The sequence below is a fragment of the Chionomys nivalis genome, chromosome 22 (assembly GCF_950005125.1).
Source record: "Chionomys nivalis chromosome 22, mChiNiv1.1, whole genome shotgun sequence".
NCBI classification, from domain to species: domain Eukaryota; kingdom Metazoa; phylum Chordata; class Mammalia; order Rodentia; family Cricetidae; genus Chionomys; species Chionomys nivalis.
The window spans coordinates 44,884,906-44,898,749 of NC_080107.1; the positions used below are offsets into that span (position 1 = coordinate 44,884,906).

General features: G+C 44.8%; 1 protein-coding gene across 9 annotated transcripts in view; it reads left to right on the top strand.

The window, feature by feature from the left end:
* Sptan1 (spectrin alpha, non-erythrocytic 1) overlaps window positions 1–13,844 on the top strand; it is a 70,454-nt gene that overhangs the window by 43,855 nt on the left and 12,755 nt on the right. For 6 of the 9 annotated variants that reach the window (XM_057754681.1, XM_057754683.1, XM_057754679.1 and 3 more), the window contains 11 exons: window positions 72–216; window positions 302–483; window positions 4,057–4,156; window positions 4,262–4,459; window positions 4,538–4,684; window positions 7,161–7,264; window positions 7,387–7,549; window positions 7,865–7,879; window positions 9,380–9,511; window positions 9,714–9,851; window positions 11,628–11,732. In XM_057754681.1, coding sequence (XP_057610664.1) covers window positions 72–216; window positions 302–483; window positions 4,057–4,156; window positions 4,262–4,459; window positions 4,538–4,684; window positions 7,161–7,264; window positions 7,387–7,549; window positions 7,865–7,879; window positions 9,380–9,511; window positions 9,714–9,851; window positions 11,628–11,732 — 1,429 coding nt within the window. The remainder of the gene's footprint in view (window positions 1–71; window positions 217–301; window positions 484–4,056; window positions 4,157–4,261; window positions 4,460–4,537; window positions 4,685–7,160; window positions 7,265–7,386; window positions 7,550–7,864; window positions 7,880–9,379; window positions 9,512–9,713; window positions 9,852–11,627; window positions 11,733–13,844) is intronic. The other 3 variants (XM_057754680.1, XM_057754686.1, XM_057754688.1) reach the window with 1 other exon arrangement.

Sequence of the window (13,844 nt, forward strand, 5' to 3'; positions counted from 1 at the left end):
AAGAGGTTTTCTCTGATTGTCATGGGACAAAGGCAGTGGTGCTTGGCACTCACTGTGTGTCTTGCCTGCAGAGATGCTGATGAAACCAAAGAATGGATCGAAGAGAAGAATCAGGCCCTGAACACAGACAATTATGGCCATGATCTAGCCAGTGTCCAGGCCCTGCAGCGCAAACATGAAGGCTTTGAGAGGGACCTTGCAGCTCTGGGCGACAAGGTGAGAGATGCTTGGAGAAGCTGAGGCCTAAGCTCTGCTGAGCACAGCAGTTTCTCTGGGCGTTCTTACCACTCTTTCCCTGTAGGTGAATTCTCTTGGGGAGACAGCCCAGCGCTTGATCCAGTCCCACCCTGAATCTGCAGAGGATTTGAAGGAAAAGTGCACAGAGTTAAACCAGGCCTGGACCAGCCTAGGGAAGCGTGCAGACCAGCGCAAGGCTAAATTGGGTGACTCCCATGACCTGCAGCGCTTCCTTAGTGATTTCCGGTAAGAACCAAGTATCTTAGTTATGTTTCTGTTTCTCTGATAGACCAGAATGACCAAGCCAACTTATATTAAAAAGAAAGAAAAAAAAAAAAAACCTGTTTATTTGGGGCTCACAATTTCAGAGACATCGTGGTGAGGGGAGCATGACAACAGGTGTGGCTGAGAGCTCACATCCTGAGAGACCTAACTGGGAATAGAGGGGGCTTGGGGAAGCCCACACTCCCTAATCCTTCCCAAACAGTTCACCAACCAGAAAATAAGCATTCTGATGTATGAGCCATTCTCATGCATATGCATACCAAGTGTCATTCAGAGATTTTTGCTTCATAGGACCTCCTTTTAATAGTAAATTGTAATATAAAAATTACCACTTAATATAAAATATTCAAACTACCAAGTATCAAAAGTCATTGGTCTCTGCACTTGGGTCTATATAACAAAACATTGCCAAATATGTTTTCTTCTTCGTATTTGACTTTATGTAGATACAAGTAATCTTTTCCATCAACTGTTTTGATTTAAAATAATGTCAAGAGAAGTTGCAAGAGTGACAGAATCAACTGTGGTATTGTTGCCTCTAGTTACCAGTTAATTTTGTGACCCTCATTAATTACAGGTTCTTTTGTTTTGTTGGTCCCAGCATTCTCCTTATCACACCTATCATGAATTCATTAATACGTAAGCCCACTGGGCTGTGGTGGTGCATGCCTTTAATCCTAAGGAAGCAGAGGCAGGTGGATATCAAGAGTTTGAGGCCAGCCTGGTCTGCAGAGCTAGTTCCAGGACAGCCAGAACTGTTAGACCATGCAAGCCTGTCTTGAAAAGCTATATATACACACACACACACACACACACACACACACACACACACACACTCATATTCACATTTTCTTGGTTGTCTCCAATATAAATTTCATAACAAGGGGGCTGGAGAGATGGCTCAGTGGTTAAGAGCCTGACTGCTCTTGCAGAGGTTCTGAGTTCAATTCCCAGCAACCACATGATGACTCACAACCATCTGTAATGAGATCTGGCGCCCTCTTCTGGCCTGCAGGCACACATGCAGACAGAAACCAGTATACATAATAAATAAGTATTTTTTAATAAATATGTTTCATAGCTAGGGTCCCTCAATCTTGGAGCAGGATCTCCACGCTGTCATTTTTTAGGAGTATAAGCTAGGTGTCTTAGCAGATTTCCCATAATTATGCCTTTGTCTTTTCATGTCTGTGTGATACTTCACTGAGTTTGTGATGGTTTGTGATGTCTGGCATTTGATGGTCTCAGATACTCCCTCTTCTAGGATGGGAGCCCCTGATGGTACCACTCTACTTTCCAAACTTAGGTCCTCTAGAAAAGCAGGAAGTACACATAACCATTGAGACATCTCTCCAGTCCACAGCTGTTGATGTTTCTTCTGAAGAATTGTGGATTTTGTTTGGGATTATTTGTTTGTTTTTGGCTTTTTATAAAATACTTTGGTTTTGATGACATGTGGGCACCAGGGATATATGCTTGTGAATGCAGGTACCTGAGGAGGTCAGAAGAGGAAGTGGAACTCTCTTGAACTGCCTAGTATGAATACTAGGAAAGAAACTTGGGTCTGTTACCAGAGCATTATTCAGGGGTAGGGATGGCTCAACAGTTAAGAGCACCTTAGACCCAGGTTCAGTTCCCATCACCCCCTTGGTGCCTCACAGACATCTGTAATTCCGGATCCAAAGGATCCCACGCTCTCTTCTGGCTTGTGCCTGCCTGGTATTACTTATTATTAAAATAAGTAAATCTTCTTAAAAAAAAAATAAAAAATAAGAGCAATAAGCACTCCTTTTTTTCCCCACGTAATGTATGGGCATTTTACTTGTGTGTATGTCTGTGCCACTTATGTGCCTGGTGTCTGAGGGCTCAGAAGAGGATGCCAAATCCCCTGGAATTGGAGTTAGAGACAGTTGTGAGCCACCATGAGGGTGCTGAGTACTGAACCTGTTGTCCTCTCTGCCACTAAGTATCCCAGTGTGGTTCTTTGTTTTTAGATTTTTTTTTTCTTCCAAAATCCGCCCCCTCCCCAAGACAGGGTTTCTCTGTAACTTTGGAGCCTGTCCTGGAACTCACTCTGTAGACCAGTCTGGCCTCGAACTCACAGAGATCCGCCTGTCTCTGCCCCTAGAGTGCTGGGATTAAAGGCGTGCACCACCACCGCCTGGCCCACAATCTTTTATTACACTGTTAGTGCAGTTGTGTGTGTATGTGCATGCTTGTGTCCCACAGCTAGTGTGAATGCTAGAGGACAGCTTAGAGAAGCTGTTCTCGCCACCGTGCATGTTCAGAAGGTTACTGCCCCCACTCTCAGACCCCCTTTTTTTTTTTTTTTTTTTTTTCGAGACAGGGTTTCTCTGTGGTTTTTGAGCCTGTCCTGGAACTAGGTCTTGTAGACCAGGCTGGTCTCAAACTCATAGAGATCCGCCTGCCTCTGCCTCCCAAGTGCTGGGATTAAAGGCGTGTGCCACCACCGCCCGGCAGACCCCTTCTCTTTATCATTTATGTATTAAGTTTTTCTAGTCCTGGTCTTGGAACTTGCTCTGTAGATTAGGTCAGCCTAGAACTCAGAGACCACCTACCGCTGCCTCTGAGTGCTGGGATAAAAGATGTGCAGCACCATGCCCAGCTCTCCTTCTTTAATAAAAGAAAAAAATTTTTTTTTTACTTTTTAACATTATAATACAATTTACATCATTTCCATCTTTCTATTTTTATATCGTTGCTGGAACTCGCTTTGTAGACCAGGCTGGCCTCGAACTCAGAGAATTGCCTACGTCTGCCTCCTGAGTGCTGGGATTAAAGGCAGGTGCCACCATTGTGCTGCCTGTAGTTCTTTATTTAGTGTTGAAGCCCTGAAAGCTTTTCCCTTTCCACATTAGCATGTCTGTTGGTATTGACTTTCTTCAGGGTATGTAGGTGGTCACTTTGCTGAGATTTTATCGGTGTAACTTCTGACAGACACACAACGATCCCTGAGCCTTAGGTGCAGGCGCTGTGTTATAGATGTATCAGTTGGGACTGGGCTTCAAGGCTCTGCATTTTGATAGGTTGTGGTTTTCTGTAATGATCTCTATCTATTGCTAAGAGAAATTTGCTCGGTGATGGAAGAGAACTACACATACCCAGCTAGATCCATGAGAAGAATCCCCTTCCCTTTTTTTGTTAATGCAAACAAGAGGCTATAAGACTCAGCCCTGTTTGATATATGACTAGGTTTAACCTAAAATAACCTCCTGAGGGCTGGAGAGATGGCTCAGTGGTTAAGTGCACTGGCTGCTCTTCCAGAGGGCCCAGGTGCAATTCCCAGCACCAGCGTGGCAACTCACAACTGTCTGTGACTCTAGTACCAGGGGACCTGACACCCATGTCAAAACACCAATGCACATAAAATAGAAAAAAGTAAAGTAGCTTTGACAGTTTAAAGTAATATTATAAAATAACCCCCTGAGGCAGAAGTGATGCCGCCGTTTCCTGGGCAGGCATGTTTGTTGATGGGTAGTGTGACGGGTGTTCCTCTGTTCATCTGGTTTCTAGTGACCTCATGTCTTGGATCAATGGAATACGAGGGTTGGTATCTTCAGATGAGCTAGCCAAGGATGTCACTGGAGCTGAGGCTTTGCTGGAACGACACCAGGTAGGGCCTTAGGGGCCTTACCCCTCCCCCTCTTGGGAACCAGTGGTTGATAACTAGTGTGGGCATCTTCTGCATGTCACCTAATCACTTCTCTCCTCTTGGCAGGAACACCGGACAGAAATTGATGCCAGGGCTGGCACTTTCCAGGCATTTGAGCAGTTTGGGCAGCAGCTGTTAGCTCATGGGCACTATGCCAGCCCAGAGATCAAGGAGAAGCTTGATATTCTTGACCAGGAGCGCACAGACCTGGAGAAGGCCTGGGTTCAGCGCAGAATGATGCTGGACCACTGCTTGGAGCTGCAGGTGTGTGTTTGAGTTTTCATCAGTTATTTCTTGCCAGCGGCCCTATCTTTTCTTCACTCCTGCCTGTCCACTCTTTAGCTATTCCATCGGGACTGTGAGCAAGCAGAGAACTGGATGGCTGCCCGGGAGGCCTTCCTAAACACAGAAGACAAAGGAGACTCGCTGGACAGTGTGGAGGCTCTGATCAAAAAACATGAAGACTTTGATAAAGCTATCAATGTCCAGGTGGGTTCTGGACCATGAGGTCCTTGACTAGGTTTGCCTGAGTCACATCGTAATTTGATGGCAGTTCTATCTTAATGCCTAGGTTAAAAAGGACGTTACCGACTAGGTTGTATTAGTTAGAGCTGTTATTATTGACCTTCATAATATTCTTGTTATTCAGGAGTCAGATGCAGATGGAGCTCTAAAGTTCAAGAGCTCCCAGCCTGGGCTACATAGAACATTCCAGGTTAGCCAGGACTATATAGTGAGACACTGTCTCCAAAATAAAACAAAAAATGCTATCCAGGTGGCAGGGATAGCTGTGTGTTAGAGTACTGCCTAGTGTGCTATAGGGTTCAGTCCCCAGTACTACAAAGAAATATACATTCTGTTGGTCTGGATGCATAGCTACATGGTTAAGAGCACTTAGGTAGTGCTCTTGGAGAGCACTTGATTTCGGCTCCCAGCACCCTCAATAGGTGTTTCCCAAGTGTGTGTGACTCCAGCTCCAGGGATCTAATGCCTCTCTCTGAAGACACCCACACTCAGTGTTTGCATGTACCTACTCACATCCCCATAATTAATAACAAAAGTATAGTCCAGCACATATTCAGCAAGTACTTCTTTAGTTGAGAAAAATAAGAATTTAAACTGGGCCAGATATGAAAACATACCTTTATTACTACCAGCACTGGAAGCAGAAGCAAATAGATGTCTAAATTTGAGGCTAGCCTGGCTTACATGGCCAGCTCCAGGATAGCCAAGGCTACACAGTGAGACCCTGTCTCAAAACAGCAGCAAGAAGCCTTGAGATACCAGCTTGGTGGTACTCCTGTAACCTCAGCGTGTGGGAAACTGAGGCAGAAAGATGAAGTTCAAGGTCAGGCTGGGCTACTTAATAAAACTGTCCAGCCGGGCAATGGTGCACACCTTTAATCCCAGCACTGGAAGGCAGAGGCAGGTGGATCTCTGAGTTGGAGGCCAGCCTGGTCTACAGAGTGAGTTCCAGAACTGACTCCATAGCTACTGAGAAACTCTGTCTTGAAAAACCAAAAAAACTGAAGGGGGGAAAAAAATTACCTCAAAAAGGTTGTGGGGGCTCAGTGGTTAAGAGCACTGACTGTTCTTCAGAGGACCTGGGTTCAGTTCCCAACACCCACACTGCAGCTCACAATGTTTCTGTAATTCCAGTTCCAGGAGATCCAACACAACACCCTCACACAGACATGTAAGCAGGCAAAACACTGATTTATTTATCTTAAATAAAAAATAAAAATAAGCAAATGATTAAAATTAAAAAGAAAGGAAGAGTTGCTACCCAGGGCTAGAGTACTGCTTGGTGTGCAACAGGCCCTTGGGGCCCTTGGGGCTCACCAGCCCCAAGATGGCGTTTAAAACCTCAGGTGACTCAAATGAAGCCCATCGGATCAAGTACATGAGGACCTGGGTTTGATCCCTAGAATCCAAAAGCCATGTATGGTGTGTTTATAATCACAGTGCGGGGCTTTCTAGGAGCTAGCCAGTCAGCCTGATCTGTGAGAGACTCTGTCAGAAGACACAGTGGAGGTTCCTGAGCAGTGGCACCCAAGCCCGATGTCTGGTGTTTATAATATGCATACACATACACACTTATTGCACATACATATACATATAGAAAAAAGTACTTTAAAAAGTTCTGTATTATTGTATGATGACAGAGCTGTAACTCCCTAGAAGAATGCTTCCTGACATATATGAAACTTCGGTTCAGACCATAGCACTGCAAAAAAAACAATGATGGTATTGGAAAAAATTAAGTTTTCTAAATTTATGAGTATTTATATGCTTGTCTCTTAAGTGTAGCATGTATGTGCAGTGCCCTGAGAAGCCAGAAGGTGTCAGATCCTCTGCAAGTAGAATATAGCAAGCTAGTTGTTAATAACCACATGGTTCCTGGGAACAAAACTCAAGTCATGTGCAAGAGCCATCCCTCCAGCCCCCAGATTTGTTGTGTTTTGTATTTTGAGACAGGGTCTTTCTGTTTAGTCATGGCTACCCTGGAAATAGGTATGTGTGGTGCAGGCTGAACTCACACATACCAGCCTGCTCTGCTGAGATTAAAGGTGTATGCTACCATACCCAGCCACCCCCCAAAATTATCTTTTTAAGGGTGAAAATTTATGTTTGGTAAGGTAACACATTAAAACAAATAATAAAACAAATATACAACTGTGACTTAAACCATTTTGTTGCAAACAGAACCGTGGTCATTTTATGAGCCTAGTTTGTTGCTGTGGCATCTGCTGGTGTCCCAGCACCTGCACAGCTCAGTATGACCTGAAGTCCTCTTGAACTAAACCCTACTCTAGTAATGATGATAATCAAGCTGGCTTCTAAAGTATCGGTGTGTTCCGATCCTGCCACCAGTTAGTTCCAAAGTGTAACCATCTCCTCTGAAAGTTAGCAGGCTGACAGGCCTTATCCAGCCCACCCGACCTCTTTACCTATTTGTCCTCAGGAGGAAAAGATAGCTGCCCTGCAGGCCTTTGCCGACCAGCTCATTGCTGTTGACCACTATGCCAAAGGAGACATTGCAAACCGTCGCAATGAGGTCCTTGACAGGTAGGTGTCCTATGGTGATAAACTCTACCAGTTGAGATGAAAGCCCACATGTGAGAAGCCACGCCTACTTAAGCTTCTTCTTTTCTGGTAAAGAACACTCAACATTTGATCTTTATTCATAGGTGGCGTCGCCTAAAAGCCCAGATGATTGAGAAAAGGTCAAAACTTGGAGAATCTCAAACACTTCAGCAGTTCAGCCGGGATGTGGATGAAATTGAGGCCTGGATCAGTGAGAAGTTACAGACAGCGAGTGATGAGTCCTATAAGGACCCCACCAACATCCAGGTGGGTGGACTCCGTGGTGCTGGCTCTGAAGTGCCTGTGTTAATGAGACTTAAAGGAGTTTGCAGACCATTCGCACTACTGTGAAGCTTACTTAGAAAGAGTCCCTGGACCAGTGGGCAAATGCTGCCGAGTTGGTGGAGCCATTTGAAAGCTCTCCCTTGCTAGTCTCTGTAGAAATTTGTCTGCTAAAGTCCTACTCCTGTGCTGTTCCCAAGTGCTGAATTTCCTGGGGAAGTATGATGGCAATTGAGCCTTTAATAGCTGAGACATGTTCAAATCAGTGTACTGAACTCTTCTTTCAATCTGTTTTTGTAGCTTTCCAAGCTGCTGGTAAGTTCTTTATGCTTGTTAAGAGTTGTAGATTTGTGAGCTCTGGGGTCTGTGTTCTATGCTGGAGTACTGTGACTGTGGTCACGTAATGTCCATCACCATTCTAATCCCCAGTCACCCTCCACCCAAGTGTCCCTGTGAGATGTGGCTTTATCTGTTGTAATTAGCCGGCAGTCCTTACCTCTTCCCCATTCCATCATCCATGCAAGTTCTGTACAGTGTTTGGTTTGGGGGCAGTAGTTTCACCACTTTTTTTCAAGGGGTGCTTTTGAAAACAAAATATCAGCTTCTATATGTAAGAGACTGAGTTTGTTTTCCTGGGCTTAAGGTGTCGAGTGGCCTAGGCAGGGCAGGGCAGGCTAGCTTGGGATGAATCCAATACCACCTAGGCTGGTATCAAGAGGTGCTGGCCTAGAGAACTGGAATAGCAATACATGCTTTTAAATCTAAGTAGACATTGCTCAGGGGGTCACGAAAAGATTATCTGTCATCACATGGCTCCAAGTCCCAGAACTAGGAAGAGGAAATAAACCTGTAGGAGAGTAATAGGTTTGTATCAACAGTGATGAGAGCAAATCACAAAGTGACTGTGTTGTCAAGATCTGTGTGTGAGACCTGTTGGTCTTGGTGCTGCCTTAGCAGCCAGGGTCCCCTCCCTGCAATGGTTACTGCCCCTGAAATGAAACATTGAGTACAGAATTCTTAGCCAAATAAACTATTTTGTTGGCTTTTTTTGTGGGTTTTTTTTCTTGTTGGTCTTTATGTTTGTCTGTTCTCTCCTAATTTTCTTTCTCGGTAACATTCTCCCCTGAGACCATTTCTCGCCCTGTACTTTTCCCAGAACTGTGTTACAGCTACTGTTATCCTCACAACCATAGATCTTAAGTGTTTCAGCATCTTTAGTTTCTTCACAAATTCTAAGAAACCATACCAGGCCCCCAACTCTCTTATGCCTTGCAAAAATAAAATCCAGCCTGCCTTTAGACTGGGTTTTTTAACAACCTCGTGTTTTGATTAATGACAGATAGCAAATATAAGCCTACAAATCTTCATCAACAGAACCACTGCAGCCACCAGATGTTCCTGCTGTAAGGGTGGGGGATAGCCCATCCACGTTACCAGTCAGAACTTCTGTCCAGGAAGCATAAAGACATGGGTTGACAATGGACATGTGGTTAGATTCAGAACTAAAATTGACCTCAGTCTCCTACAGATTTTGAGGCTTTGCTCCCAGCCTGCTGGTGAGCTGTTCAGAACTGGCATTAACCCCACTGCCCTTGAATTAGTGTTGTCTCCTTTCTGGCCTAAACCTACCTCTGCTGAGCTCCCATAGACCCCAAACCATAGCACCACACAACCTGTGGTGGCTTTCTGTCAACGCTAATTAATGCTTGCCTTGTTCCTTACCTTACCTAGCACTCACTCCTTCCTGAGCATCTCTTTTGCCTTAATGACAAGGCTGGCAAGAACTGCCTCTGACTGGTGGTTTGGTATTTTCAGAGCAAGCACCAGAAGCACCAAGCCTTTGAGGCAGAACTGCACGCCAATGCTGACCGAATCCGTGGCGTCATCGACATGGGAAACTCACTCATCGAGCGTGGAGCTTGTGCTGGCAGTGAGGACGCTGTTAAGGTATGGTCCAAGGACCCATACTGTCTCCAGAAAGAGTGGCAGCATGTTACTATCCACTGACTACAGCTGAAATACAGTGTAAGACCTACAGCCTGTAGAATCTGAGAACTCAGTTCCTGTGATTGTTTCCACTTCCTCTTTGATGGTCCTTCAGAGATTGCCCCATCCCAAGTGACCGCCCCCCTGCCCCGTCTCTTCCAAGGCCCGCCTGGCTGCCCTTGCAGACCAGTGGCAGTTCCTGGTACAGAAATCAGCTGAGAAGAGCCAGAAGCTAAAAGAGGCCAATAAGCAGCAGAACTTCAACACTGGAATCAAAGACTTTGACTTCTGGCTCTCTGAGGTAATGTGAGATGGTTCTTGTGCCCACATTTGGATAATGAATGGGTCCATGAGCCAGCCCCAGGTTGTAAAGGGGAACCTTTTGAGAACACCTTGAGAAGAAGTCCTCGTTGTGTGAGATAGGCTCAGATTGCTATTGCAGAGTGAATAGAGGCATAGAACACAAAAGTGATTTGAGAAGACCCTGGCTGTCAGACCTCTCCCTAAGGGGGTGTAGAGGAGGAGATGGTGCCTCATAGTGGTTTCCACAGTCCGCACCAAGAGGAAGGGAGTTGGAACCTAGGCACATGTAGGAAACCCAGACAGCAGAGGCTCTAAAGAGGGTGATTTTAGAAACCACCACTGTGAACATCTCAGAGTCCTTTACCAGTCTGTTGTGTGTGCGTGAGGTGCATTTTATCTGAGTTCATAGTGTCATCTTTCCTTAGTGTCTATGGCAGAGTATTATCCCATATCACTAAATTCTCCCTAAACATTTGCATATGGGAGAGCCCAAAGATTCTTACTGTGATTTAAGAATTTCCTTTGGGAATGGGCTCCAAAAAGCCAGTTCATGCACTGATAAATACTGGTCTCATGGCCAGTGGCCCCACAAACTGCCCAAGCCACACATTGGGGGGGTTGAGGGGAGGGTAGAAGGAAAGTGGGAAGAACATGAGGGATTGGGAAGGTCAAGTTGGGGGAAGGGCAGAGAGGGAGAGAGCAAGGAAAGATATCTTGATAGAGGGAGCCATTATGGGGTTAGCAAGAAACCTGGCACCAAGGAAATTTCCAGGAATTCACAAGGATGACCCGAGCTAAGAATCTAAGCAGTAGTGGAAAGGGTGCCTAAACTGGCCTTCCCCTGTAAGCAGATTGGTAACAACCTTAATTGTCATCATAGAGCCTCCATCAAGTAGAGAGATACCTTGCTCAGTGTGATACAGAGAGGAGGGCCTTGGTCCTTCCTCAAGTGATGTGACAGAGTTTGTTGATGTTGACTCCCCATGGGAGATCTCACCCTGTCTGAGGAATGGATAGGGAATGGGGTGGGGGGAGCAGGAGGAGAGGAAGGAGAGAGAATTGGGATTGGTGTGTTTAAAAAAAAAAAAATGTTTTAAAAAAATATTCTGTCGGGCTGCCATTCAGGGGTCCCTAGACTGGAGACTGCAGGGAGCATCTTAGCACAGTGATCACACTGATAACACTTACCACACGGTGATCACACTGATAACACTTGTCACACGGTGATCACACTGATAACACTTATCACACAGTTATCACACTGCTTCGGTCTCTGTGCTCTTTGCCCTTGTATCCAGAGAAGACTTGGGGCTGAGCCTCTGTCCCTACTCTGAGCAGGTTCCTTACTCATACTGGACCTAGCCTAGTGGCAGAATTGTGATTCCTTGGTGCACACATTTAATCCCAGCACTCAGGAGATCTATGTAAGTTCAGAGTAAGCCAGGTATACATAGAGAGATCTTGTCTCAAAAACAAATAAACAAAAACAATTACAAGAAACCGGGCGATGGTGGCGCACGCCTTTAATCCCAGCACTCGGGAGGCAGAGGCAGGCGGATCTCTGTGAGTTCGAGACCAGCCTGGTCTACAGAGTAGTTCCAGGACGGGCTCCAAAGCCACAGAGAAACCCTGTCTCGAAAAACAAAAACAAAAAAAAAAAACAATTACAAGAATAGACAGTAACTCGTGATTGAAAAGGCCCTGGGGCAGCTCCTGGCCACCGTCGCTGTGCATGTCCTGTAACAACCACTCCCTCTTGTGTTGCCAACTGCAGGTAGAAGCTCTCCTGGCGTCTGAAGATTATGGCAAAGACCTGGCCTCTGTGAACAACTTACTGAAAAAGCATCAGCTGCTGGAGGCAGACATATCGGCCCACGAGGTCAGCAGGGTAACAGCTGGGGAGGTGGAGTGATTAGAGCGAACCTCAAGAGTGTACCAGTATGTTGAAAGGAGCTGGCATTGGTCAAGGAATGCCTGATACCCAAGGCAGCAGTTTATGGACTGGTTTCCTGATTATTCTCAGCCTAGGATATGCAGATCTTATCTATAAGTACTAATTATTTTGAAAAATCAGGTATATTCTTAGCTGGAAATGGAGCTCAGTGGTCCAGCAGTTACCTGTCACGCCCAAGAGTCTTCCATTCATGCTGCTACAAAATTAAAGGGGTTTTGTTTTGTTTGGTTTTGTTTTGTTTGTTGACATATTTTCACCTTTGTTGTTTGCTTTTTTTGGTTGTTTTATTCTGTTAATTTTTCTGAGACAGGGTTTCTCTGTGTAGCACTGGGTGTTACATAGATCAGGCTGGCCTTGAACTCACAGACTTGAACTCACAGTGCTCAGCAGTTGGTTGTTTTTTTGTTTCTGAGATGAGGTTTTGCTGTGTAGCCTTGGCCAGTCTCAAACAAGATCCGCCTGCTCTACCTTGGAGTGCTGGGATTAAAGGTGTGTGAATCCACACCCGGCCCTTTATTATTTTTCAATGGGACTTTCAATATTTAGTCCTATCTGGCCTCAAACTTGCAGTAATTTTTCTGCCTCTGCCTCCCAGCATTTGTGGTTACAGCATTTACACCACATCTGTGGCTTTAGATAATTTAAATAGTAGTTGTATGCTGTGAGTATGGTGGTACTTTTTATAAAAGGGGATGAGTGAAAAGGATAACATTGGTGACAGTTTTGTGCTTTATTGGTGCGTCTCACAGAGGACGTCTGGGACTTAAGGTTCCCAGTTCATTTGCTGTGTGTGTGGTATGTATGATGGGTGCACAGAATAGAGCAAGGCTGGGGGAAGAGGAATTGATTCAGAGCATAGAGGATGGTTTTTCTCTGCTTCTGCACTAGCAGATTGGTCACAGTTTTGTAACTGTTCATTGCAGAGTGGAATTAGTTTTTCAAAATGAATTGTGCCAAAAGCGTTGCTTTTATCCTGTATCCTTGGTCCATCCTGGGCTTAGAATGGATTGTATCCACTTGTGATTCTGTCATATGTCTGACTCAGTTAGGAAATGTTGGTCCTCTGAGTTACACGTTAGTTCTAAATAGTTTGACACATTTCTTGTGTAGTACCAAAACCTCATGCGTTGTTAGTCTCATCAGAAAAACCGTGGGGTGCCAGATAAGAATTGTCCAAAATTCCAATTTACATCAAAAAGTTTGAATATGGGGCTGGAGAGATGGCTCAGTGGTTAAGAGCACTGACTGTTCTTCCAGAGGACCAGGGAATTCTTCCAATTCCCAGCACTCACCTGGCACTTGACAACTGTCTGTAATTACAGTTCCAAGGCAAAACACCTATACACATTTAAAAATAATAAAATAAAAAAAATTGAATTTTACCCTTAAAAATTGAGTTCTGTTCCTGTCAAGTGGTAAACTCACTTTTATCTTTTTGAGGAGCAGGGTAGGCAGAGTTTTCTATTGACTCAAGACTGAATGACCATAGCTTTCCTTTGAGTACTTCTTTAATATAAAACGTGCACTTTTTAAAATTATGTTTATTATTTGTTGAAGGGAGATAAACATAGTCAGAGGATAACTTGTAGAAATCAGTTCCCTCCTATCATGGGTGAACTTAAGTCATCCTCTGAGCCATCTTTTTATTTTGGTTTCTCGACACAGGGTTTCTCTTTGTAACAACTCTGGCTGTCCTAGAACTGACTCTATAGACCAGGCTGGCCTCTGCCTCTGCCTCTGAAGTGCTGGGATTAAAGGTGTGTGCCACTACCACTCAGCCATCTGAGCCATTTGTAGGCCCAAGATGTTTAATTAAACTAAGTTTTCTATGAGTACACACCTTTAATCCTAGCACTCAGGAAATAGAGGCAAATGTGTCTCCTGAGTTCCAGGCCATCCAGGCCTACATGATGAAACCCTATCTGAAACAAAACAAAAATTCACTTTTGCTGCTTTTTAAATAGTATACGGTAAAACTGGTGATGTAACTTAGTGGTAAAGTTTGCTTATCCCTCACAAGAGTCAGTTCAATCTCTA